The 24,599-nt window shown below is 40.8% G+C and overlaps 4 protein-coding genes across 6 annotated transcripts in view; 1 reads left to right on the forward strand and 3 right to left on the reverse strand.

Moving 5' to 3' along the window:
- Window positions 1-737: 737 nt before the first annotated feature.
- Window positions 738-7,699, reverse strand: abcb9 (ATP-binding cassette, sub-family B (MDR/TAP), member 9). 2 transcript variants are annotated; one of them, XM_035166823.2, is made up of 13 exons: window positions 7,498-7,699; window positions 7,303-7,351; window positions 6,393-7,081; window positions 5,654-5,768; window positions 5,059-5,189; window positions 4,745-4,950; window positions 4,452-4,649; window positions 4,229-4,357; window positions 3,947-4,135; window positions 3,460-3,633; window positions 2,299-2,458; window positions 1,643-1,779; window positions 738-1,469 (listed from the first exon to the last, which is right to left on the reverse strand). In XM_035166823.2, the coding sequence occupies exons 3-13, from the start codon at window positions 7,069-7,071 to the stop codon at window positions 1,149-1,151; spliced, it is 2,439 nt and encodes an 812-aa protein (XP_035022714.2). In that variant the 5' UTR covers window positions 7,072-7,081; window positions 7,303-7,351; window positions 7,498-7,699; the 3' UTR covers window positions 738-1,148. The 2 variants fall into 2 exon arrangements, with proteins under 2 accessions (XP_035022714.2, XP_035022716.2); XM_035166825.2 differs by lacking the exon at window positions 7,303-7,351.
- A 1,175-nt stretch (window positions 7,700-8,874) lies between these two features.
- On the reverse strand, window positions 8,875-13,172 carry zgc:113436 (uncharacterized protein LOC503528 homolog). Its single transcript, XM_035164878.2, has 8 exons — window positions 12,779-13,172; window positions 12,022-12,215; window positions 11,829-11,940; window positions 11,599-11,737; window positions 10,996-11,050; window positions 10,609-10,866; window positions 10,417-10,533; window positions 8,875-9,974 (listed from the first exon to the last, which is right to left on the reverse strand). Exons 1-8 carry the CDS (start codon window positions 12,945-12,947, stop codon window positions 9,717-9,719), a joined length of 1,302 nt encoding a protein of 433 aa, XP_035020769.1. The 5' UTR covers window positions 12,948-13,172; the 3' UTR covers window positions 8,875-9,716.
- Window positions 13,173-13,999: 827 nt separating this feature from the next.
- ogfod2 (2-oxoglutarate and iron-dependent oxygenase domain containing 2) lies at window positions 14,000-19,313 on the forward strand. Its single transcript, XM_035166507.2, has 7 exons — window positions 14,000-14,227; window positions 14,324-14,380; window positions 15,479-15,589; window positions 15,681-15,780; window positions 16,671-16,795; window positions 17,686-17,943; window positions 18,550-19,313. Exons 1-7 carry the CDS (start codon window positions 14,093-14,095, stop codon window positions 18,814-18,816), a joined length of 1,053 nt encoding a protein of 350 aa, XP_035022398.2. The 5' UTR covers window positions 14,000-14,092; the 3' UTR covers window positions 18,817-19,313.
- Window positions 19,314-19,755: 442 nt separating this feature from the next.
- Window positions 19,756-24,599, reverse strand: part of slc4a5a (solute carrier family 4 member 5a) — a 33,863-nt gene continuing 29,019 nt past the window's right edge. For both annotated transcript variants that reach the window (XM_035166506.2, XM_035166504.2), the window contains 3 exons: window positions 24,244-24,447; window positions 24,090-24,148; window positions 19,756-20,814 (listed from right to left, as the gene is read on the reverse strand). In XM_035166506.2, the coding sequence (XP_035022397.1) occupies window positions 20,649-20,814; window positions 24,090-24,148; window positions 24,244-24,447 (429 nt within the window). In that variant the 3' untranslated portion in view covers window positions 19,756-20,648. The remainder of the gene's footprint in view (window positions 20,815-24,089; window positions 24,149-24,243; window positions 24,448-24,599) is intronic.

The raw sequence follows: 24,599 nt of genomic DNA on the forward strand, positions 1-24,599 counted from the left end.
AAATTCATGATCTAGGTTTATTCTGTTAATCAAATAAATCATCTAAAACTGAATTACGTTTATGTAATGAATCAATTATCAAATGTGGCAGGTTAACATTCTCCCAAAGTGACCAATTAATTGACAAATTGTTTCAACCTTGGTCACACCAACATGATTAATTTGATATATTTGATTTATGTCCTCTACCCTTCAAGATACAACTGATGTTTCGTTCATGTAAGACCCATTTACTACCAGTCCCCAGTCGAGGGGACGACATGATTGACACTAAACCAGGAGACATTAAATGCCACGAGGCATTAATCCAGCACTTTTGAAACCATTACATTTACAGTGATTGGTACGATTACATTATTTATTATATTAAAGTGACTTTAATAGATTTTTGGTTCAATGATTTATCTTCATCAGTAACAATCATAGACCATTGATTCAAGTTTTATACAGTAACAATGTTATAGGGATAGTTCACCCAAAAATGAAAACTCGCTGATCTCGTCTCGCAATACGCACAAGTTCTCGTGATAGCTGCAGTTGCTGCTGCAGTAACTGCAGCTATCCAGAGTTCTCACTGATGTCGTCAAGTGCCCCTTGGGCGAGAGCATAGAGGCGAGAGCGTGTGCAGTGTGTGCATCCTCAGGGCTGAGGATAAAAACACGGTGTAAATGACGCCGTTTCTAATCAAATTTGAATGTCAGGGCTTACGGATACTTGGATGACACCAAAAAATTGACTTCAATTGTATTGGATTTGGCTGCAACGCTGTTTACCCCTGAAACTCTAAAAGTGTTTTCTGGACTCAAACACTTCACCCAACCCTCCAGCAGCATAGTGGTGAGAAGATAATGAGTGAATTTTCAATTTTCGGTGAACTACCCCTTTAAGGTGATTGTACACTAATGAAAACATAATTATGGATATCATATTCCATTTCCCTTGAATCCTACACACCAGTCCTTTAATAAAGCCACTCAGTACGTTGATAAGTGCATCTTCACTTGAACTGATTGGGACATTATCATTTGATCAAATATAATTGTATCTATAGTGTTAAAGCTACAGAATGTCCTCACAAAAAGTCTGTTACAGTTCATATATGGTGTAAGCTGCAGTCCAATCTCCTCTCCTCACACTGCAGTTCATTCTCAGTAGCGGACTTTGCACTCAGACTCGCTGGCGCTGCTGCTGCTGCTTTGTCTCCTCCGCTGATGTGCTCCATCAGGCTTCCAGCTGAGGTTTTCAGGCAGGTTTAGGATGTCCGCCCCCGTCTGTATTCCAAGGACCTGCCTCTGCACCAGCTTGCAGTAGAGCCCCCCGCTGGCCATCAGCTGACTGTGAGGGCCCTGTTCAGCCACGTGGCCCCTGTCAATCACTATGATGTTGTCTGCCTTCTCCACTGTGCTGAGCCGATGTGCGATCACCAGCACCGTGTGCTCCTTCATGACATTGTTCAGAGCCTGCTGAACCTGCAGCAGAAATCAACACCTCTCTGACACAGTAAATCATTCACTAATGTAGTATTGATTACAGGTGCTATAATACAGGATAACATTACATCTAACAGGTGCCGCATTTCTTTTGTCCATCTCCTGAACGCCAGATGACATTTTGTTTTGAGTAAATGTAGCTGTTTACTTACAATGTGCTCACTTTCTGCATCCAGAGCACTGGTTGCCTCATCCAGGATAAGAACACGTGGGTTTCGGATGAGAGCTCTTGCGATGGCCACCCTTTGTTTCTGCCCCCCTGACAACTGGGTGCCCTTCTCTCCAACACCTAAGAAAGAAATGAGTGAGAAAATAGCCAGCTGGTGGCTTTTATGACTCTGAATGGATGGTGGACAGTGGACAGGGGACTAAAATTATTAGAAATACATATAACAATCGTCCCAGACAGATTTGTACTCAAACATACACCAGAATAAGTGAGATGGGATGTGATTGATTATACTGATATTGGCACCAGCTTAATTTACAAAAAAAAATATTTTCAAAACAAAGTAATGATTCCATCTCATGAGATGTAACTTGGGACTAGATCCCACTGAACCTGAACATAACCATGAGATATCTGGCAGCAGACAAGTGCAGTGAAGCCAGTATGAAGCTATTACATTACAATAATATGCTAAACTGAAAGTGAATAGTATTAGACTTGAGTAAGTCATGAAGGTATGTTAAAAAGAAGAAAAATAATAGTTTCTGTGATGCTAATCACTGACTGATGGACCACCTTATCCATTACAACTAAAACACATCGGTGGCAGACCTAAACATAAAGAGATCTGATCATTACTTGTCTCGTAGCCTTTGGGGAGGTTGCTGATAAAGTCCTGAGCGTTAGCCTTGGTGGCAGCCTGCACCACATACTGCATGGGGATGTCAGTCAGGCCGTAGGTGATATTTTCCTCGACCGTCCTGGCAAAAAGCACAGGCTCTTGGCCCACAAGAGCTACCTGCAGAAACACAATGTCGAGTGGACGGATTTACATGTGAATGGCCAAAACCAAAACTGGCCTGATCTTGGTAACAGGTGACAAAGGTGTGGCAAACGCCTTATACATCTTATTCCTCTGTGCCATGGAGCTCCGGGAAGAAATGAGCACACAAGTGAGTCACTCTACTAGCATGAACACAAACACACTCTTTCTATTTATTTCTACTGAATCCCATATACAACAACTCTGCTGCTGATAATACTCACTGTATCAACAAGGGTGTATTAATCAGCACCTGACACATGCACTATTTAGTCAGTTTAGAGTAAGGGTTACTCAAACTAAAGCTTTAGGAAATTACAGAACCTTTTTTTAGTAATTTATCACCTGTTTTTAAAGACATTTAATCAGGAACAATTGGACTTGGGCCTAAAGACCACAGAGAGAAATGTAAAGCTGCAAAATATTGGCAGATGAAATAATGTGTTGTTGCTTTGCGAGTTTTGCTGACATTTCTTGACAATAACACAAGAAAATTATAGAATAACACAAGTCATATTCTTTATAACAACCTGTTGTATCCCTCTACACTCAGTCTGACTCCACTGTGCAACAATATCACATGCATTATGTGAAATATTTATTACATATACATATATATTTATCATATTCATCATGTCCTCTTAAAACACTGTGCAATAACTATCATATTTACCATACCACTTAAATACATGGTGCAATATTCATATAATTTATTATACACCATACTTATCTATATTAGTCACTTTACTGCTTTTGTATGCATCCTTGCTATCTCAACATGTGTTTACTTTTATTGTATTGAAAAACTTTATTTTATACTTAATATGTTTATAGTTATATTCTATTATATAGTTGCTTATTTTCATGTTTATGAATATTTCCTTTTGAAATCTTTTTAACACAGGCTAAATTTGATTTGAGGATGCCACTTTCATAATTCCGCTGAGCTTGAATCTATTACACAGATGTGTACAGACCTTGGAGTGTAGGTAGTCGTGCTGAAACGTGTGAACAGGTTTTCCATCCAGTAGCACTTGGCCTTGTTGAGGAAGGTAGAAGTTTTCCAGCAGACTCACACAGGAACTCTTTCCACTGCCCGAGGGTCCCACGAGGGCTGTGACCTCCCCTGGCCGCAGGGTGAATGACACTCCCTACAACAGGAAATATCAGAAATATCATTCATCATTTTAACTTTCTTTATTCTCTTATTACTGATATATCATATTTGCACAGAATTTGATCTGTAAATATGAACATAATTATATTCAAATACCACAAAAAATGTGAAATCATAATTCTGCCTGCCTTTAGACACAGATAATAAATGATATAAAATACTTACTTTAAATGTTTTTGGGGAAACTGACCCTAAACTGTGCTTCCTAAATCCAAACAGACTGCTGTGAATATTAGTCATACTGGGTGTATTCACATAATTTGGGAGCAAGATTCCTCAGAACAAACCTTGAGAATATCAACCTCAGGGCGGGTTGGGTAGGCAAACGTGATGTCTTTAAATTCAACCAGACCCGTGCATGTGTGAGGAGCCTCTGTGCCATCAGCTGGGTGTTTGGGTTCCCTGTCCAGATACTCAAAAACCTTCTCTGCAGCTCCCACGCCCTGCATGAGGCCTGTGTACACTGACGCGATGCTCTGTAAGACAGATCACACAAGGCATTGGTTACTGGTGTTGCTTTTGTACACTTACACTACACATAAATAAATAAATAAAGACACCTGACATACCTCTAGACATTCTCCCAGCTCGAGCATGTATATGAAAAGAGATATCAAGTCCCCACTACTCATCTGACCAGAAATCACAAGGTGGCCGCCATAGTAGAGGACAGCGACCTCTAAAGCAAACTCTGAAATCTGAAAAACACACAAAAGTACAGTTATCAATAAAAAGACTGAAGAGATGTAGAGCTTTACATCCTCATCTGAAGAGGCAGCTGCTGGTACCTACACTACTGGACCACATATAACAAGCATAGGCCAAGGCCTGCTTCTTGTTGAGCTGGAACATGGCTAAGAGCTTGGCGTCGTAGGAATCGGCCTCCCCACACTCGTTGGCAAAGCTTCGCACTGTCCTCATGCCTGAAATTGTTTCTTCTGCCACTCTGTTGGCCTCTGCAAGAGTGGTTTGCACTTCTTTAGTCAATTTCTGTAAAACAAAAGAAAATAATAACTTATATAATACTACTTCAGATTAATCTCCAAATTAAGCCATCATCATTGACAGAACAAAAACTACTTTGCCTTGTAGTATTCTCCATGGAGTTTAGAGACCAGGCCAATGAAAGGGAATCCCATGATGGTCACCAGGGTGAGCTTCCAGGAGATCCCGAACATGAAGATGAAGGAGCCGGTGCCCTTGATGGCGCTCCTCAAGAAGATGTTGACATTCTGGGAGATGAGGTCACTCACTTGGGTGGTGTCAGCTGACAGCCGTGAGATGATGTCACCTACAGGGTGATATAGAAAGAGTATGTCATGCATGTCATGGTAAAAGAGGGGCCTCAAATAAAGGAAGGGACCAAATATGGCTCTGTTGATAGTGTTTTAACATTTACCTGTGTGGTTTTCATCAAAAAACGCTATTTCCTGCCTCATCAGCGTTCTGAAGAGACGGCTTCTGAGCCGAAGGTTTATTCGAGCAAATGTCAGCGTGAAGACCCCACCACGCACTCCCATTGCAAATGAACTGAGGAGAGAGAAACGCTTGTCAATAAATCAGCAAACTCCATGTCCCATGGGGATCGTAGTTTACATTGGGTGAGAGGTAGGATACACCCTGAACAGGTCATCAGCGTATTGCAGGGCTGATATATAGAGACAAATAAATATTCATTTTCAGACCTAGGATCAATTAAGAGTGTCCATTTAGAGTTATTATTCTTAGTTTATGCTAAGCTGTATGTCTTTGGACAGTGGGAGGACGCTGGCGCACCAATACAGTCCAATAATGCCAAAAAATATATTATTATCATAAGAATCAAGTTAACATTAGAATTGTAGTTTGCAACAATTTTATGCAATCAAATTACTGTGTCACTTGTGTACAATAAGTATTATGTATCTCTTATGCCAATTGTTCTATTTTGAAAATGTGCACAGGATCAAAGTACAAACATTTGACAATCAGAAGGCGAACCTGTTTATACACACCTGACTAAGGCCAGTGCTACCAGTGTGATGACCGGTTTAGCAAAGTGCGCCATGCTCTTGCTCTCCACAATGCTGCCGATGGCCCTCCCATAGTAGAACGGTATGAATGCTTCACCTGCAGTTAAAGGTAGAGACCGTGATATAATGTTAGAGCTGTCCACACATTTCTAAGTCTCAGTGCAACTTAACATTCATACACAATGAGTTATTCTTATGTGTAAGTGACAATTTGTGTACAACAAGAATATATTTGTTTAAAAATTTACTTCGGAAATTGAATGAAATGAGGTGAAGGGTGAAGCTGAAGAAAACAAGGGATTGTTTAAAGGCTGTGATATATTTTGATGGACATCATTTTCTAATAATTTCACAGACCTAATGATTGCTTAAGAAATGTAACAGCAAAGGTCAATAATAAAACATCATCAAAATCATTAGCTGCAGCCCAGAGGGTCTTCACTGAGTTTTTGGTTTACAGTTCACGTTTTATGTTTCAGGTCACTGTTCTGAGGCTAGGAGCGAGGTGTTGATATCACATGGACAAAATATGGGAAATAACTGCATAACTAAATGCAGAGCATCGTCAAAAATGTGCTATGGACTGAATGTATTTAGCAAAAGCCAAACACATTGAGTAATATGTGATGAGTATAACCTGCAGGCTTTGCAATCTTTTTGAAAAGGCAGGAGTAAACACTGTGACTTCATGGGTTTATATTGCTATGTCATGGACACTCACACACAGCAGAAATGAAAAGGAAGAGGATAGCTGCACACAGGAGCCCGCCATCCTTCCTGGAGATGGCTATCAAACGTCCCAGTGTAGCCCCAGAGCTGGTCTTCTCCCTCTCCTGGGTTCCCTCCTCCTTTTGCTTCTTCCTCTCACACCCCACCTCCTGCTCCTCCTCACCATCAGTCCCCACCAGGCTATCTGTGTCCTCGGAGCCTGCTACTCCTCCTCTGCTCCTGCTGCTGTGGTGACGACTCACTGAGCTGGATTCTGAGCTCAGCAGCCTCCAAAGCAGCATGACAACCACAGAAGATGCACAAGTCCAGCATATGAGGCTCAGGACCCAGGGCTGCTGTGTCATAGGGCCCAGCTCGGTCAGTATCAGCAGCTTGGTCAGAGCAAAGCTGATGACGATCAGGCAGATGAAGAGGATGAGGGTGGTGAGCGAAGCGACCCTCGGCGGGCCGTCCACCTTGTTCCATGACACACCTATGGAGGCTCCCAGGAGGAGGCACACTCGGAGCAGGACAGTCCCCCAGAGGTCGAACGCTGACTTGAGGATGTTAAAGTTCCGCACATCCTCCATGAATCTGACAAAGTGTGATCCATGTGTGTACAGGACAGTGGTGATGACAACATCCAGTAGGATGAATAACACAGTGCAGCTCACACCTACTTTGATGCCCATGCTGATGTTTCTGGCAGAGTGACAGGGAGTTAAGACAAGTACAACCAGTGTTAAACTATTACAGATAATATAAAAGGACTGGGGTTTTCAAAACAGTGGTCAACGGAGACTAAAATTCACGGAGTTTCATCACAACCTATAAATGAGACCTTACATTCAGAAACATGCCACACAATTCAGCACCATTTATCCCAACAAACAGGAATATTTGTATTATTTCTTTACACTTACTTTTACTTTGAAGGAACTTATGTCCGGTCTCGTAGCTCAAGCACTAAACCTAGGTAGTAAAGTAAATATGAGGTAGTAACTGTCTTCATTTAAACTTTAACAACACTATAAACAACTGACCAGTAAGTCCGTGACAATCTACATGTACATTGTTAGCTAGCTATGTCAGTAAGCTGTTAGCGGGCGGTGTGTTACCTCACGTTACAAATGCGTCCATGCTATTGAATCCCATAATATTCAGACAGGTAACCGCGGAAACCTTACGTCATTTGCATTATAACAGAGGTAATAAAACACAACAGTGGAGATAGAGAACTACACAAACACACACACATAGACACACACACTGGACCAACAACATCCACACAAAAAAAACACAAATCAAGTGGACACCGGTATCATAGATCGTCTAGGACACAGAGGATTCACACTAGGTAGTTCCTGTAGTCTGATATTCTACACAAAGATCCTGCTACGACAGTTTAGCGTTGTGAAGTGAATCAACCAGGCAGCACGTAAAATAAATAACAATCTAATAAATAAATTGGATATATACGTGATGACACGACCTGTAATGCTGCTCGGAATTACTTGCCCTCGTTATCTTTAGATAGTTAAGACCCAGCGTTAATATGTAAATAAAAAGCGGCGTACTTGGTATTAATGAATCATATTAGAGAAAATACACTAAACCCCAACTTTCACATTCCCGACCTGTCAAATGCATTTAGTGGGTTTATGCACGGGAAATATTGTGGAGTGATATCTCTTTCTGCTTTCGACCCATCCTGACGTACAGTAATTCTCCCGGAAGTAAACACTGTGTGGCCCCTCCCACCGGCAATATTTAAACTCAAGCAGGTCAACATTTTTAAATGTTTTTCTCTCCAGTTCCACTTAAACAGCACAAAGCTAAACTGATTAAAGAACAGTAAAAAGCTCTAGATGTTCATGACTCCTCCGCTAATTTGTCACCATAAAATAAAAGTAAAGTTCCTACAGGAGTAATAGAGATGAATACATTTATTTATATGTGTAGAATGTCTAAAGCAGACATACACGTCTATTCACTAACCTTTGTGAAAGCAGAGGCAAAAAAATATTTTATCATATTGAAATGTGATATTTTAAAGTGCTCTTTTGCCCACAGAGAATGAACTCACACCTCTATACATCCCCTCTGTTCTGTGGTGGGGTCTTTCAGCCCGTTGTTTTGGTTTCAAAGTTGAACTTTCACGACTCATCAGCTTTGTCTCCAGCAGCAGCAGGAAGCTATTTTCATCTCAAACATAATACCAGTGCCAACAAACCAAATACATGCAAATTTAATGTGAATTTACGGCCTTTTTTTTTTTACTTTGAGAATTTGGAACCCCATTATTGCAAATGCCTCTTTCTGAATAAGATAATAATTTCAAATTAGGCAAATAATTCGTTAGATCTTGTGGTTTTTGTGTGTTTAGTGTTTTTTTTCTGGAACTTTTGCAGCCAGGATCTAAACAGGAATAAGACTAACAAATGATCAGCAAGCAATTTCTCTTTTCCTATCATGTAATAACCATACAACAAGGCTTCACTAAAACAATACCTTTATTGTAAAGTATTGCAGCGTAAAAATAAACTGTACAACAAAGTAAAAACAAATAAATTAACATTACTTTCATGGGAAAAACATTTGGTTTGGGATCAATGATTGCTGCCATTTCTTTGGCCAGTGGATTAATTTTCCATGTGCAGAGTTCATCTACATGTGAAACATCAACCAGAAATGACCTGCGGGTAAAGTCCGGAGCATTGGGTACAACACAGTGGGAGGTTCTCTGCACAGCCGCATTCACAACGGCATCAAACTCTACGCATTACTCAGGCGAGAGGTGGAGCAGCCGATGGCAGCAGGCAGAGGCAGGAAGTGACATTAACTCTGCTGTGTAGATCACGTGATTTTCTTTACAACACACAGACACCGACGTCGGCTCTTATCCCCACAAACTCTCTTGACATCTTCGCTGGTGTCTTATCCGTGTATGACACCGCTTGTTCACCGGGAGAGATTTAGATAGTTAGAAGCGTCAACAAATCCCCACTCGCTCGTGGTGAATCCAGTGGGGGATCCCCGGTTGTGTTCTCAAATCGGATTCTCCTGACTTCCTACAGACTTTATACTACGAGGCCAGGTGGAGAAGTCCGCAGAAACTGCGGAGCCTCTCACATTTGTGTTCACACATGCACCCCCTCCGGAGAAAATACAGAGGTACTGCAGAGTCCAGTGCATGTCTGAAAGCAGCTCAAGTGACTGAGCAATGGTCGCACTAATCATCACTCTCCTCTGGATTACCCACGTCTTCAGGCAGCTCATGACTTGTATCTGTGCTCTGACAATGCGTCTCCTCTCTATTCTTTTCAAACCATGCATCTCAGTGGACATCAGACTCAGTCAGGTGATACGCCAACTCGGCCTTAATGTCCTCCGAGCTGCTTTGCTCAGTGGCCAGCACCGTCTCCACAGGGAAAGACAAATATAAACTCTCTTTCAGTTTTTTTGGTGAGGGAGAGTCTCCTGCACCAAACAGAGGATCTGCGATCTTAAAAGTCATTGAGGGCATGCTGGGTGCTCTGCGCTTAGCCTTCTTCTTCTTCTCTTGTTTGTAGGCTACGTTCATATTGGATACAACCTGGGGGTGAAACACAAAAGAATTTTCTGATCAAAACAAGTGTAGAATGTCTCTCTCGCCCCAACATTTACTGTTACACTGTATATATTTTGTTCACATTGTACATATTTCAATTTTTTTATAGTTCCTTGTGTTAGTATTGTATTTTTTTTTTTTACTTATTTACTACCTTTACTGTGTATTTCACAATTTAATTTGTTCCTGCTATAACATGGTAAATTTCACCATAGTAGGACAAATACAGTTCTATCTTATCTGCAGATAAAATGTGTTTTTTTAAACCTTCCACCGATCAGCTCCAAAATTAATCTTCCGGAGAAGTAGTATCCCCTCCAAGTATGTTGAAATTCTGGTAATGTTGTTGAGTTTTCTCTCTCTCTCACACACACTCACACACACACACACACGCACACACGCGCACGCGCACGCACACGTCACTTACCAGCTGCTTGACGGAGTTCTGCTGCTCCTGCATTATTGTCATATATGTAGAGGCCTTTTCCTTTGAGGAATACATATCCTGCTCTAGATCGTCATAATTCACCAGGCTTAGTGTCGTCTAGAGGAAAGGAAATGACATTTAATAACCAGACACCAAAACACACAGTTAGAACGGGATCTTTCCTAGTCTCACCTCATTAGGTAAATTAGCTTTCCTGTTGAACATGAGCGAGTACGGGGTGAACTTGGTCGTGGGGTTGGTGGACGTCCTGAACAAAAACAGCACAGGGTCGAGGAAGTCGTCCCACTCGCCCTGCTTCTCTGTTACCATCTGCACAACGGCTTCCTTCAGTAACACGCTGGTGCAGTCATGGAGCGGGTTGAGCTGAGGTTGATCCAAAGGAGAAACCTTCTGCACGATGCTCCATCTGTCGCACAGCAGCTTAGTCACCTGTCGGGAAAAATAACAAACATCTGTACTATATGTGCACTGGCAGAAACTGACCAACAGCACTGCTACAACCTGTTATCAGGTCATTCTGCTGTATATATTAAAATAAGTCTGTGACTCACATCTCACCTCATCACAGAAGTCATTGTTCTGCGTGCACGCTATAGTTTTAGGGGCCCCAAACCTGATTGAAAAGAGAACAGTAATTGTGGTTATTGTGAACTGCATAATGCTCAGTTTTGTCAGAGATTAATAGATATTGAGTTTGTTTAATATATATGTAATATGGGTGATGTGCGAAGATTGAGTTGGCTGTTTACGTATGAAACTTATAAAGTAGCCTGTTATCTAGATAAAGAGTGAAGTAGTACATAGTAGTATGTATAAGCAATCGGAATTACTTTTGATTTTTCTTTCTTTTTTGAGTGCGTCTTCTCTTTTTCTTTTTTCCTAATTTTTATAAATATAAAACGGGAAAAAGGAGAATAGGCCAAGTGCATTAGCATAACACAAAACAAACAAATATATGTTTCAGGATACAATATATTTTCATTTTGAGGCTTGGACTAGAAGTAATGGCCTTTGTTGTGATGTAGATTTACAGCACAAAATAAGACATAGGGGCAGTTTTAAATCTTAATAAATCAGTTTCATCAGATTTGATCAGATTATTTATATCAAACCCCTGTTTCGACCTCAGTGACTGTTAGAGATCTTGTTGGCTGTTTTTACCTGTATATACAGTTAGAGATGCATCTTGCAACAGAGAACACATCCGTCTTTTTTACTGGAAATGCTTCTGGCCATTTACTGAGGTAATCGATGAGGACTATAATGTTAGTGTTGCCTTGCTGGGTCTCAGGGAAAGGTCCTGATGAGGGAAGAGAAAACAGGCATCAAGAGGTGGAGAGAAATTAAAAGAGAAGGAAAATGTTATGTGACCATTTCATTGAGGTAAAAACCTAAGATGTCAATCCCAACAATTTCCCACGGTGCGTCCACTTTGATCGGCCGAACAGTCCGTGACAGGTTTTTATTCCTCTCTGTGTGCTGACAGGTGTCACACACTTTAATCTGAAACAGGCAGAAGACCGTTACTGTAGAGGTGATTCTTATCAGGATGGCGCTTAGTGAGTCACATAAAGATTTAAGTACCCAGTCCACCACATCCTTAATGATTCCCAGCCAGTAGTACTTGCTCTGGATCCTGTGGACGGTCTTCTTCTGGCCAAGGTGATGGCCGATGTCATTGAAGTGGCAGTCGAGGAAAATCTGCCTCTTCCTCTCTGCCTCAATCACCACCTCCCTCTTCTCTTCTTTCTTGGGTCCCACATAGTAGAGCTTGCCCTCTTGGACGAAGACATGAAGGGAGGATGAGTTAGACTCTTGACATTGATTGACAAGCCTTTGCAGGGGTCTTTACTGCCAAACACAGATATGCAACACGTCTGGTGTACAGAGAGAACATTACACCATACTTCTTTCAAAACTGTTTGTATTCAAAGATGTCTTGTTAATCTGAATTAAACATAAAAGTGAACTTGCCAAGAACAGCTGAGGTCCGTTCAACAATTCAGCAAATACACATTATCCACACTAAACCACTGATCTGCGGAAAATGTGGACTTTTAAAAAGGTAGTTTGAACATTATTCTCCATAGCAGAAAAACTGAGCAAGCATCGAGAGTCGGTTTTGCAAGTTGAAATGTGCCCGATATAGAAGCTGGTTTCAGGTGGACACTGAGTGAGTCAGCCGAATTAACCCAACTCTCCTATAGATTCACAACAGATCTTGTGTTATGTCCTGGATGATCCACACTTCCGAACTATCTGGGAGGTTTTATTTTGAAGGTTTTTTTGAATGGAGGCTCGTCGATGTGAAAAGACGAGCGCCACAGCAACAACCCCTTACCGTCAATGATAAACTTCTGTGCGTATCTTTTGAGGTTCTTCCTTCGTATGGGAGTCATCGTCTGAGGAAAGTAGCCTTTGGCCACGAAAGTGTAAATGTCCCCGAGTTTGTTGGAGCTGGACTCCACCACCTCCTCCTCAGCAACTTGCAGCGACTCCACGTTTAACATTGCGGCTCACGCGTCTCACGTCGGTACAAAGCACGGAGACACACACGTCACTGGACACAGACGAGGCTACTGCTAAGCCGCATACTGAGATGCTGTGCTAGCTGCTGCTAACGAACTCAGATCATCCACAACAAAGTCACATCAGGATGAAGCAGAAGCAGCGCGTGTGTTGATCGCCTTCTTCTTCTTCTGCTTCTGAATTAAACCGGTGTGTTTGGTTTTGCTTTAGCGCCCCTCGGTGGTAAAGTGTGGTTCCTCCTGCCAGCCCGTCTTATTAGAACTAGACTGTTGTAATTAGACGCTATGACCACTAGGGAGCAGTAAACAACTGACCGTTACCAAAAGGATGTTGGCAATTTCCTCGAGCATCTTCAAAATAAAAGGTTATAACATGACCTTCCTGAAACTGCAGGGCAATAAATTCTCAGTATTGCGTCTCATTCAACTCTATTTACCTATTTTTTTTCTTTACAAAGTTCCCAAGAAAATATGTAAACCCAAGTGTGTAAAACCAAGTGATGGGTGACTATTTTTGTGAATAAGTTTACTCCTCTTCAACATGTCCATGTAGCTAAAATCTCTGAGACACTTAAAGAAATGAATACAACATTTCAAATGTAAAAATATGCAGGAAAAACTGGATGTTTATTTTTTTTTTTATTGTCCATTGCTTTCTTGATAAACAAGTCAAGTGTGCATATTACTGCCCTTGAGTGTACAGATTCTGTTCTTACCTAAGAACAAATCCCAAATAAGACAACATTGGTGAATGTCAAAAAAACTGCGTAAGTGGGTTTTTAGAAGTATGATAGATTAGTCTGACATGAAACAGAGCAAACAATAGTTTTGTTTTTTATGTCATAACTAAAAATTTAAAAATTGAATAAATAGAATAAAGATGAGTGAGCACAATGACCTCACCGAGTGTGTAGTTTGCTGCATTAGTTCTGTGAATGACAATTAGATTTTAGGTTTTAGGTTTGACGATACTTTGGAGGGATTGTCATATGTGATCAATTTTGGGTTGACGCTTTTATTTTGGAGAGCTTGAACAGGCAGTGCTGGGTTTGTTGTTGACGGAAGAAGAAGTCGACATATTACTGTCATGTGTTCCTGTGTGTTTGAGTCTGGTGAATCGGGCAGAAATGAAAAACGAGGCGGACAGCCAGTGTGACTTTTACATGTGCAGCTGCTTCACCTCCGATCACATCTTCCTGCAGGACTTCAGACTCCATGTTCGCTTCGTGTCAGAGCAGCAGTTCACTCTGGACTATCAGACTGTGAGTGTTGGTGACGTTTACAATTCACAGGGAACACGTGGAGACACGGGAGCTTTATGTTTACGTGTTTGATTTTATATGAAATATTGTCCACAGCTGCTCAGGAGACTTGGCTGCGTCACAGACCAACAGTTTGCGGATGTGGTCAAAGAGGTAGGCGCTGTGTGTGTGTGTGCGTGCGTGTGCGCGCGCGTGTGTGTGTGCACTGTGTTGATTTTGATGCAAAACATCATTTCCGGTGTTAATGTTATGGTTCCTGTTAAACTCACCACAGTTAGTTAGTGTTAGATAAGTACTAGTTATGGTGGGTTAGTAAAAGTCTCCTGGAAAAGTCTCTGTTAAGCACAAGTGATGTATGACAGCATTTTACCCCATTCATTCCTTCATCGGCTATCAGTTAAATTTAGGATTGATTTTAAAGTTGTATTATTATTATTAATATTATTATTAATAATAATAATGACATAACCTACATTTGTTTGGTCTGTGAATAGGTTTTTAAACCTCAATCATCCACTCATACATTTGAGACGATATGGAGTTGAGTTACTGAGATCATATTAGATCATACAGACAATGATAATGGATTTGTTGACAGATAGAAAATTAAATAAAAAAATGAATTGTTGCTAACTATTTTTCAATTTTTTTTATTTGTTCATGTAATTTAACGTTGAACATGTAACACCCATTAGACTTCTGGGGCAGGGGTCCCTCACATTTGTCTCTGTCTGAGGTCTCTAAAGTTTCTCTTCCCTGTGAAAAGGTTTTTAGTTTTTGAGAGCACTGTGAAGTTGATTTTTAATCTATGAAATGTCCCACTTTAACATGACTGTGGGACCTGAAGCCTGGGCACACAAACAAAAAAGTATTATTTGTTATTTTAATATGTTTATGTTTGTATGAATCAGTATTGGCCCAAACATTGTTTAATATGTCAAATATCAACAACAATAAAATTACTTAAATTACACAAAAGTTGATCAGTATTGGTATAACTCTTACTAGAGATAACAATTTAATTTTACAATATAATTTTATTTTAATTTCAACATAATATAATCTCACTGTGATCCCACTGTTGTCTTCAGCTGAATGTTGAGTGGGTTTCCTCTTCCTGTTTGACCTTCACAAAAAGAGACATCCTGATATAACAAGATAATTAAGTTGTAATTATCTTCTAGTCTGTATCTTCTCCAATTAAAATGATACGTCTGCATTAGACTGTAGCTGAAGTGTGTGTCTGCTCAGATTTCACAGGAAGTCGACCGGCGAAGGCGTCTCAGTGTGGTGTCTGCCGAGAGAGCTGCTGTCATAAAAGACATTTACCAGCCGCTCCATCCTCATGTCTACCAGCTGCGGGTACTTACTGCATCACTCTCTGCTCATAGGTGCATTTGTATTGGGTCATTAGCGCCTCGCTGTGACACATCTGCGCTCCGCCTCTCCACAGGAGTCTTACCTCACTCGAAGGTTCAAGCAGATTGTCGAGTACTGTCGAAGCAGCGGCGCCAGTGAACAAGGTCTCTTAGGCGTGTTGGACGAAGAGGCAGGTGAGTCGGAGAGTGCTTTTCATTTCCTCACTGACCCCAATCAGACCTGGTATTAACCTCCGTCCTGAGTGATCCCATCACTACAATTCATATTCTTGTGTGAATGCAAATGTGCCTTGGGCCACATTTGAAGGACCACCTAGAGTTTCACATTAACTCAGGCGTATATGTGTGTCCATACATAGATTTTTTTGTGGCCATAAAATCCCCACTGATCCCCAAATAATAGCTGATACTTTTCTGAAATTGGTAAAATCTTTCTTCAACACCCTAACCTGGCTCCTCTCTCGCTCTCCCTCTCTTGTTTTCTCGCTCTGGCCAACACACACACACACAAACACACAAACAAACAAACAAACAAACAAACAAACATTGTCATCAGACACATCTGCAAACAGGTAAAAACGACATTGTTTGGTTTATTTGCATATAGAGCAGGGAAGTGAGATACGATCACAGGTGGTCACAGGAGACGTGTGAACAGATTCATTTCGAGCAGATCTCTAATGCCAGGTCTGAACAGGACTTATATGTCTAAATGTGCTTTGTACATAACAGTCACCTCCTTTTTCAGATCCTCAGTCGGTTGGAATCCATATTTGTTCCCATGAAAATATATCGTCAGCTGACAATGCCTAATGATATTTCATGACCTGCCTCACAAGTCATGAGTCAGATAAAAGTTTAACGTGTCATTTTTCTGAAAGGGTTCAGAAATCAACATGTTTAATTTTCCCCAGCGATGGCCAGACAGGAAATGAATCATCAAAGTGTATGTGTCATATTTGAGAAATACTTGAGGCTACCTGTCACAGATTTAGCAATGATGTATTTCTGTATGAAAATGCTACTTTGATCATCAGTGATTTATTCCAGTTTTTCTGTTTTAGCTCCGAGGGTGTATCGTTTCCCTGTGTTTGAGAAAAGCTTCTGTGAGGAGCTGGTGGAGGAGCTGGAGCACTTTGAGCAGTCTTCAGCACCTAAAGGACGACCCAACACCATGAACCACTATGGGGTAATACATGAATTCCTACTGGCTGGAGAAGACCTTAAACTCCAGCTAATCACTGCTCTTTTAGTCTTTAGTCGTGTTAGATACGTCATCAACACCCACTCGCTGACAATGAATCTTGCAGGAGATCTCCTGGTGTGTTCTCACATGAGCTCTCCAGAGCTTGGCCAGAGAAAAGTCTGGAGCCTCTCATTGGACGTTTGTGTTCTCTCATGCAGCCCCTTATATGGAGCTCAGTGCATTTCTGAAAGCAGCTATATTATTACCCCTTACTCCTACTTTTTCTTGAATGTGAGGCCATGTCTTGCAGACATAAGTTACTACAGAAAATGTTATGTGCTTCCATCTTGACAATCCTTTGCCATATATTGTGCCGCGGGCAAAAGCCTCCAGCAGCGTCTGAGTGAGGGGTAAGTCTTTCAACCTAAGGACTATATTTTTGTGACTCTTAACTGCACACTCTGTGCTTGACATGACTCTAGGTGGTAACAAGTTTGTGGTGTTTGAACTTATTGTGGGGACCAGTTTGTGGCATAAGTACCGTTTTCGGGTCAGTGTCAGACCTTTTATACCCAAACCATATTAGCCCAACAGACGTGGCACCTCTTTTATATACAAGGACCTCAGTATGTCTTGGCTGGTTCGAGTCCTTCTACTGTTGTTCTTGCTCACATTTTGTCAGTCTTCTCCATGTTTATTAGTGCTGCTTTCTGTAATGTGCAAACAGCGCCGTGCAAATCAGAGAAAATACCATAATATAAAGCAATTTTTATTGAGGTCCTGGTTAAGATGTTTTAATATTTTCTCTCTTAATAAAATGTATATCATCAAATCACCCATCCTCATTTAGAGGTTATTTTAGACATGAGATTCTTCTAATTTTCTCTCTCCAGATCCTCCTGAATGAACTGGGCTTTGACGAGAACTTCTTCACGCCTCTCCGTGAGCAGTACCTACATTCACTCACCTCCCTGCTGTACCCAGACTGCGGGGGGCGCTGTCTGGACAGCCACAAGGCCTTTGTGGTCAAATATGACATGAATGAGGACCTAGACCTGAGCTACCACTATGACAACGCAGAGGTCACCCTCAACGTTTCCCTGGGGAAGGACTTCACTGAGGGAAACCTTTATTTTGGCGACATGAGACAGGTGAATATATCAATGTTTTTTTATACTATATATATGTATATATAGTGCTGTACTATAAAGCTTTAAGTACCACACCTACAATCACCACTTCTGCCACTACCAAGCATATTAACAAACATAAAGGCATTGTCAGCAGTTAGATACATGGGTTTATATAGAGTAAATAATAAATAACATACATTAGCACATAGTCACATAAATAGTAAGAGAAAATGACAGTTACAATGGCAACGGGGACTCAGCAGAGAGCAAGTGATTATTCATTTTAAACTTACAAGTGTAACGGAATTCTTAGTATTACTGAAAATAAATTCCTAAATGAGGAAAATTTACATAAGGAGGACCAATACAAAATTTGTGGACATCTGATTCTGGCTCAATCTTGCAAAATGTACATTTATAATATATGAAATCACGCCTCTGTCAATCTAGTCTTGTTTATATATGCTTTTATTATTGATAAAAAATTGCCATTCCAAGTGATGCTATTTTGAGGTGAAAAATTATGGACATAAGACAATATTAGAGATAATAAATCCTGTTAATCAAAGTCCTCAAGCTTTACATGGTGTATAAATACTCTCATGGATTTGCTGCCCCCTGCAGGTTTCTTTAAGTGAGACGGAGTGTTCAGAAGTTGAACACAGGGTGACCGAGGGCCTCCTCCACCGTGGCCAACATATGCACGGTGCCCTGCCCATCTCCTCCGGCCAGCGCTGGAACCTCATCCTCTGGATGAGAGCGTCGCAGGAACGCAACAAGCTGTGTCCCATGTGCAACCGGAAGCCCACCCTGGTGGAAGGAGAGGGCTTCGCTGACGGGCTCACCAAACACTCAGACCCCCTGCTGAACGTTTCCTGTGTGCTGACATAACGTATCCAGCTCCTCGCGACGCCTTTATTAAAGACGCTGTTCGTAGGCTCTGTGTGGCCCATTTGGTAAAAAAAAAGACAATGCAGCAGACAGTATCCCTGCTGCCTCCTCCCACAGGTTCAGCCAGTCTGGTGACACAGTAACATCACATTGACTAATATGCTGTGTTTGTTTGTTGTCGAGTTAACAAAGACTCCACTGGGTGACTGTAGGAAGCCATTAATGCTAAAGACAGATGATGACCTTATTCCAAATTGGAATAATTCATATTTATTAATTGTACTATAAAAAATAGTAATGTAATATAATTCAGGGCTAACGGCTTCAATCTAATGTCCCATTTTGTCGAATGTATATTTATAACTTTACTGTCTCAAATATTAGTCCAATAATATATTTGAAGAAAAATCCCTTGTATTTTAATGTACGGTCTGATTTTATGGGCCAAAGATTATTAAGATAATTTGTAATTTATGATTAAAAGTTCACTGATCAGATTTTTCCCTTCCTTATTTCTTAACTCAGGGGTCTTTACTCACACTGAGTACTGATCCGATACTACTCTCTTTTTCCAAATCTAAAATAGTTTGAACCACTTTCTGTCAAACAAATTTGGGTCCTTTTTATGTAAAGTAACCTGAGGTTAGAGTTGCACTTTGGATTAATTAAAGGCCCCCTCGTTGCATTTCTGACCACTAGGAGCACTAGAGAAAAATGAGTCTGCATAATGCGTCTTACTTTTGAATGGCTGGCTATAATCCTGTGTTTTCCTATTACCCAACTCGACAGTTTTTGTGAAATGCAGTCTTATCGGCTCTCTGGACATTTCTGCTGAGCTGTTTTCCCCTTTGGACATTTTCAAGTCTCACATTTCTCATGCTCTCACTTGCTACTAAATGGATACAAATCGCCACATTGAACTTAAGACAGCACACAGAATTTGGAATAATAGCATTTTAATTGCATGAATTATATCTATTCCATGAATATCCATCCTTTGTGCATTTCTTATGTTGAGTATTGTGCTGGAAGATAATGCTGTTTTCATACAGAGTCTTGGAGAGTAAAACCACAAACATGAACACGTATGCTACATCTCACATAGTATAATGATTCTTTACGGCAACATGAGAACATCAGGGCTTTTTGGTTGTTTCTTTTTGTTCCATGTGCCAATGTGGAGAGTGAAATGAAGGGAAACAGGGACGAGGAGAAGTGGTTCTCTGGGATCAGAGGCAGATATACAGCAAATTCAAACACACACAGAAACAAGGCTAACATACAATAACAGGCATGGCTTTCAATAGTTGACTTGGTAACTTCATGTTCAATACTTCTGTTATTGAAATTGTTGTGTCATATTCCCTGCCTCTAACCCAAACTCTGTACAAATACAATTACTGTACAATAGGTTTTGTAATGTTACTAATGTAAAGACTAGCTTGGATTTAAAATAATTACAATAATACAGTATTAATATATAGCTAGTAATATTAAAGATACATATTTTCACATCAAATATAGTAAATTATCCTATACAGATACCATTTACATCACAAAAGTAAATAAATAAATTCAGTTTTCTTTATAGTGTTTAGAGCTAAATCTGTCACAAATGCACCAGTTTAAATGCAGATGAATTAAATCCTTTAACTTGGCCAACTGCATTGACTGCATCGGTCCCATCATTTCAGTCTGTCCAGGTGTCAGTATGCACACGGCTGTCAGTCTGCACCACCTGATGCTGTCTGAGGGTCAGCACCGGCTGCATTCAGTCGTCTGCCCTTGTAAAGTCGTTCACTGGTCTGTCAACAAGACATCGTGTCTCAGCTCTATAATGTGGTCTCACTGCTCATGTCCCGGGGTCGATGGTGGTCGCTGTCCGAGTCGTAGTCTGACTCCATCTCAATCTTCACCTGGGGCACGGGACAGGACATCCCTCTCCCCATGGGCATGGCCGGAGACGATGGGCAGGAGATCTTCAGGTGGAGGGTGATGCTGAGGAAGGGCAAGCTCCAGTTACCATACGCACCCACAGCCAAATACACAGAGGGGCTACGGGGGAGGACGGAGGAACTCAGCCATGAAGGATCATGACTCCGGCAGAAGACTACAGCAGCTCATGTCAGTGATGTGCAGGAGAAGATGAACTAATGAGCAGACTGAGCTGCTGTAGAGGTTTTCTGTGGCCTTAGTGCCTTATGGTGAAGACTGGGACTGGGGACACTTTGAGGATAAGACTCATGGTGTTGTATCATGAACATGGGAAACAGTTTGTCGTGATCCTTTTCCAGCAAGTTGTTTCTAACCTTTTTTAGTAGTGGCTCGGGTAGGCTATGTACTGGAAAAATTAACTAAGTATGGTTGAAACCTATGTTGTAGTTGAAAAGTAAGTTTTATGACCTGTATCTACATACATATACAACCTGTCCAAATACTTTATGACCTGAACTGTTTTATGGTCTGAACTGTGTTGACCTGAAAACTGTCAGACCCTTTTTATCACTTATTTACTCTCCAAAGAACTGAATGTATGTCTGCTTATCTCCAAAAGAAACATATGTAAATCAGTTGTCTGTGTTTAGATTCCTCTCTCAACCTGCGTCTACAGAACCAGTCTGAACTGGTTCTGAGAGATAGCCTGAGTCCTCCTATATATGATCCTTGCATTTGAGTGTCCTGCATCTTCACTCTGAGATCCTTGTGACTCTCTGTGTTGATCCTTTCTGCAGAAAGCCCCTATTAAATACACATAGATAACTATGGTGTTTCCAGCCTCTTGTATTTCCAGATTTCCATCACAGCTATTTCTACCTTACAAATTATATAATTTTATTATAGTTTTTCAAAGATATAAAGGAAGAGACTATGATGCCATATCAGCTGTATATAATCAACAACATGCATTATTACTACTGACAAAAGGACAATGCTGCCAACAAACCTTATATCATAGTTCATTTGATCAAATAATGATTCTCTAAATATTCATATTTCCTAGTACAACTAAACCACTAAATTTAACAGACAGTTTTTGTCTTTGGCTAATAATACTTTGAATTTAGTCTCTAAAGTATATTTGTGGTAAATTAGTCAGCAAAATACGTTTTACACCGTTGAGTCAGTACTTGTCATATCACATTAATGGTTTAGCAAATGACCAGTGAACTTAACGTGGAAACTGTATAAAAACAAACAGAAAAGAGTTTGGAAGTTTTGGTGACCTAGGCAGTTATACATCTTTTTCTAACTGCAGACATTTCTAGGATTTCCTATCCACAGGTGACCACATCTTGCAAAATAAGTTCATATTAGTCAGTTAAATTGTCTATTCCGAACCATGCCTCTTTTAAAGCAATGCAGACATCATGGGCAATTTGGAAACAGCAAACCTCCCACAAGGGGTACAAAGTTTAAGCCAATCATGGATCAATGTTTGACAAAATGAGGAAAGGCTGCACTTGAACGCAAAATACTTCCAGGGAAATTGCTGTGGATACAGGTGAGGGTGGGTCAGAGAGCAGGAAGCCGGGGTCATTTCACATGCGGGTGAGGTTGATTTACTAAAGAGATTCAGCACATGAAGGAAAAAGAAACAACCAAAACAATGATGCTTGTTGCATGTGGATGATCGCACCGTTGAAAAACGAGCCGCCAGCCTAAAATAAACTTAGCAACAAATAAGCTCTGGATATACAGCAGGTTTAATATAGCACACATTATTTCTGTTCATCTGTTTCACATATGTTAATCGACAGAGCTGTGGGGCATGCATCTCAATTCACCACCCCTCACCTCACAGTCACTGCCTTCCCACAAACAACGCACATCAATGAAGAATTACAGTTTGCTGAGTCGTGTGTACAAAAGGCAGTGCACGTATATGGACATTTAGCACACAGGAAGAGTAGCGGCAGGATTATACAGTTGATCATTACAGTGATCTGCATTGCCTTAAAGTGCATGGAAAGGAAGGAAATGGACACCGGGGGCAATTTTACATGTATTTTGCCTCTATTTGTGTCCACCTATAAGTGATCACAGCTATTGTTTAGATTCATTATGGAAATCTGAAAATGAATGATGGATGGAATAAAAACGAGATAATAGGGGGACAATTTTTGCTAACTCATGTAATAAAACCAACATAATTTAGATTAATTCAATATAGTTCACAACATAATGGAGCAAATAATGTTTTTTTTTTCTGGGAGTAAATATTACAAACAGCATAACACAATGCAATTCAACACCACAACAAAATAAGGGTCTTTTTGTGTCCTTTTCATGCCATTGTACCCTGGTATTTTACCTCCAGTATCTCAATCTGACATAACAGGTTCACGTTTTTTGTAAAGGTGTAGTTCACCCACATTACACTTCAAAACAATATACATGTAGCCTGCATGTATCAAACAATGCAGTAAGCTTTTGTTTTATTTGTTTTCTATCTTCTGAGAGATCTGTCCAATAGATTTATTCTGCCAATGATACAATGTAGGCAAACAGATTTTAGCGTGAGGTGCTCACAGTGTTTTTCCAGAATCAATGTATTGGTTCCACAGACCTCACTGGAACTCCAGTCTATAGAAGAAACACTCCCAGTGAGAACATCTGGTGCTTTCTGTGGTTAATGCAGAGGAACTGCAGAGGATTGCTGTGTCAGGAAAGAGCTGCTGCCACTTCTTTTTAAATGTATCTTGTCACCGAGAGCACTGACAACATCTATCATCTCCACTGTATTGGGGAGGAAGCATTAATCTCAGAGGCAGACATCTGAAAACCTGGGTAAATAAAGTGATGTGTGCAAGTTATTTTAGGAAGTCAACTCCAGGCTCTGCTACACTGGAACATTCTTCACACTGCAGCATGTATCTAAAGCATCCTTGAAATGGAGGCGGTGTACATGAGCTTTCATTATCATGCTCACATCTGTACCTGTTGCCACACCTCCTCCCAAGCGTTCACCTGTAGGAACTGAGTCTATGTTCCTCCAGTTATAATCATTGCTCTCCACTCCTGGTGTTTTCCATGAGGAATCCTTACATATGTGCACATTTACTGTGTATGGCTAAATGTTCTCATTCATGTACGACCCCAATAGGTGTCTATCTATGTCTGTATTATACAGGGCTTGTGTGTGTGAGTGTGTGTGTGTGTTTTAAAAAGCACTGTGTGTAGCAGCAGGCTGGCAGTACGCTCCCCACTGAGACTGTGCAACATCAGGATAGACCAGATCTTTGTAGGGGATGTGCAGTTTGAGGACACAATACCTGCGATCCAAGTCAGACTCAGAGCTGGGGGAGTGGTTGGGGTAGGCATGGTATTTATCCTGTGTGGAAGCAACACAAACAACAGACACACATTAGAAAATCCTGCCTCAATACTTTATTCCTACAGGGGGCAGCAGAAGCTCGAGTTTCTCACCTCCTCATCACTGTCGTCTTGTTTGGGCTTCTTCTTCTCCTTTTCCTTCTCCTTCTCCTTCACCTTCTCCCTCTCCTTCTCTTTCTTCTTATCCTCTTTATTTTTCTTCTTCTCTTTCTCGGGCAGGAGGTCATCAATCCAGGCCAAGTCGTGCTGGGAGAAAACCATGTCCAGCATCTTTCGGACGACCATCAGACCCAGGATCTGTTGGTTTAGCACAGAAATATGAACGCAGGCCTCGTATTAACTCCCATTTACATTCATATCATATTATTAGACTTAGGCTGAATGTGATTTAGCTGGCTGGTATTAATAGATTGACACTATCATGAATCGCAGATATACACAGGGAAATC

Source organism: Hippoglossus stenolepis, chromosome 9 (assembly GCF_022539355.2).
Source record: "Hippoglossus stenolepis isolate QCI-W04-F060 chromosome 9, HSTE1.2, whole genome shotgun sequence".
Lineage (NCBI taxonomy): Eukaryota > Metazoa > Chordata > Actinopteri > Pleuronectiformes > Pleuronectidae > Hippoglossus > Hippoglossus stenolepis.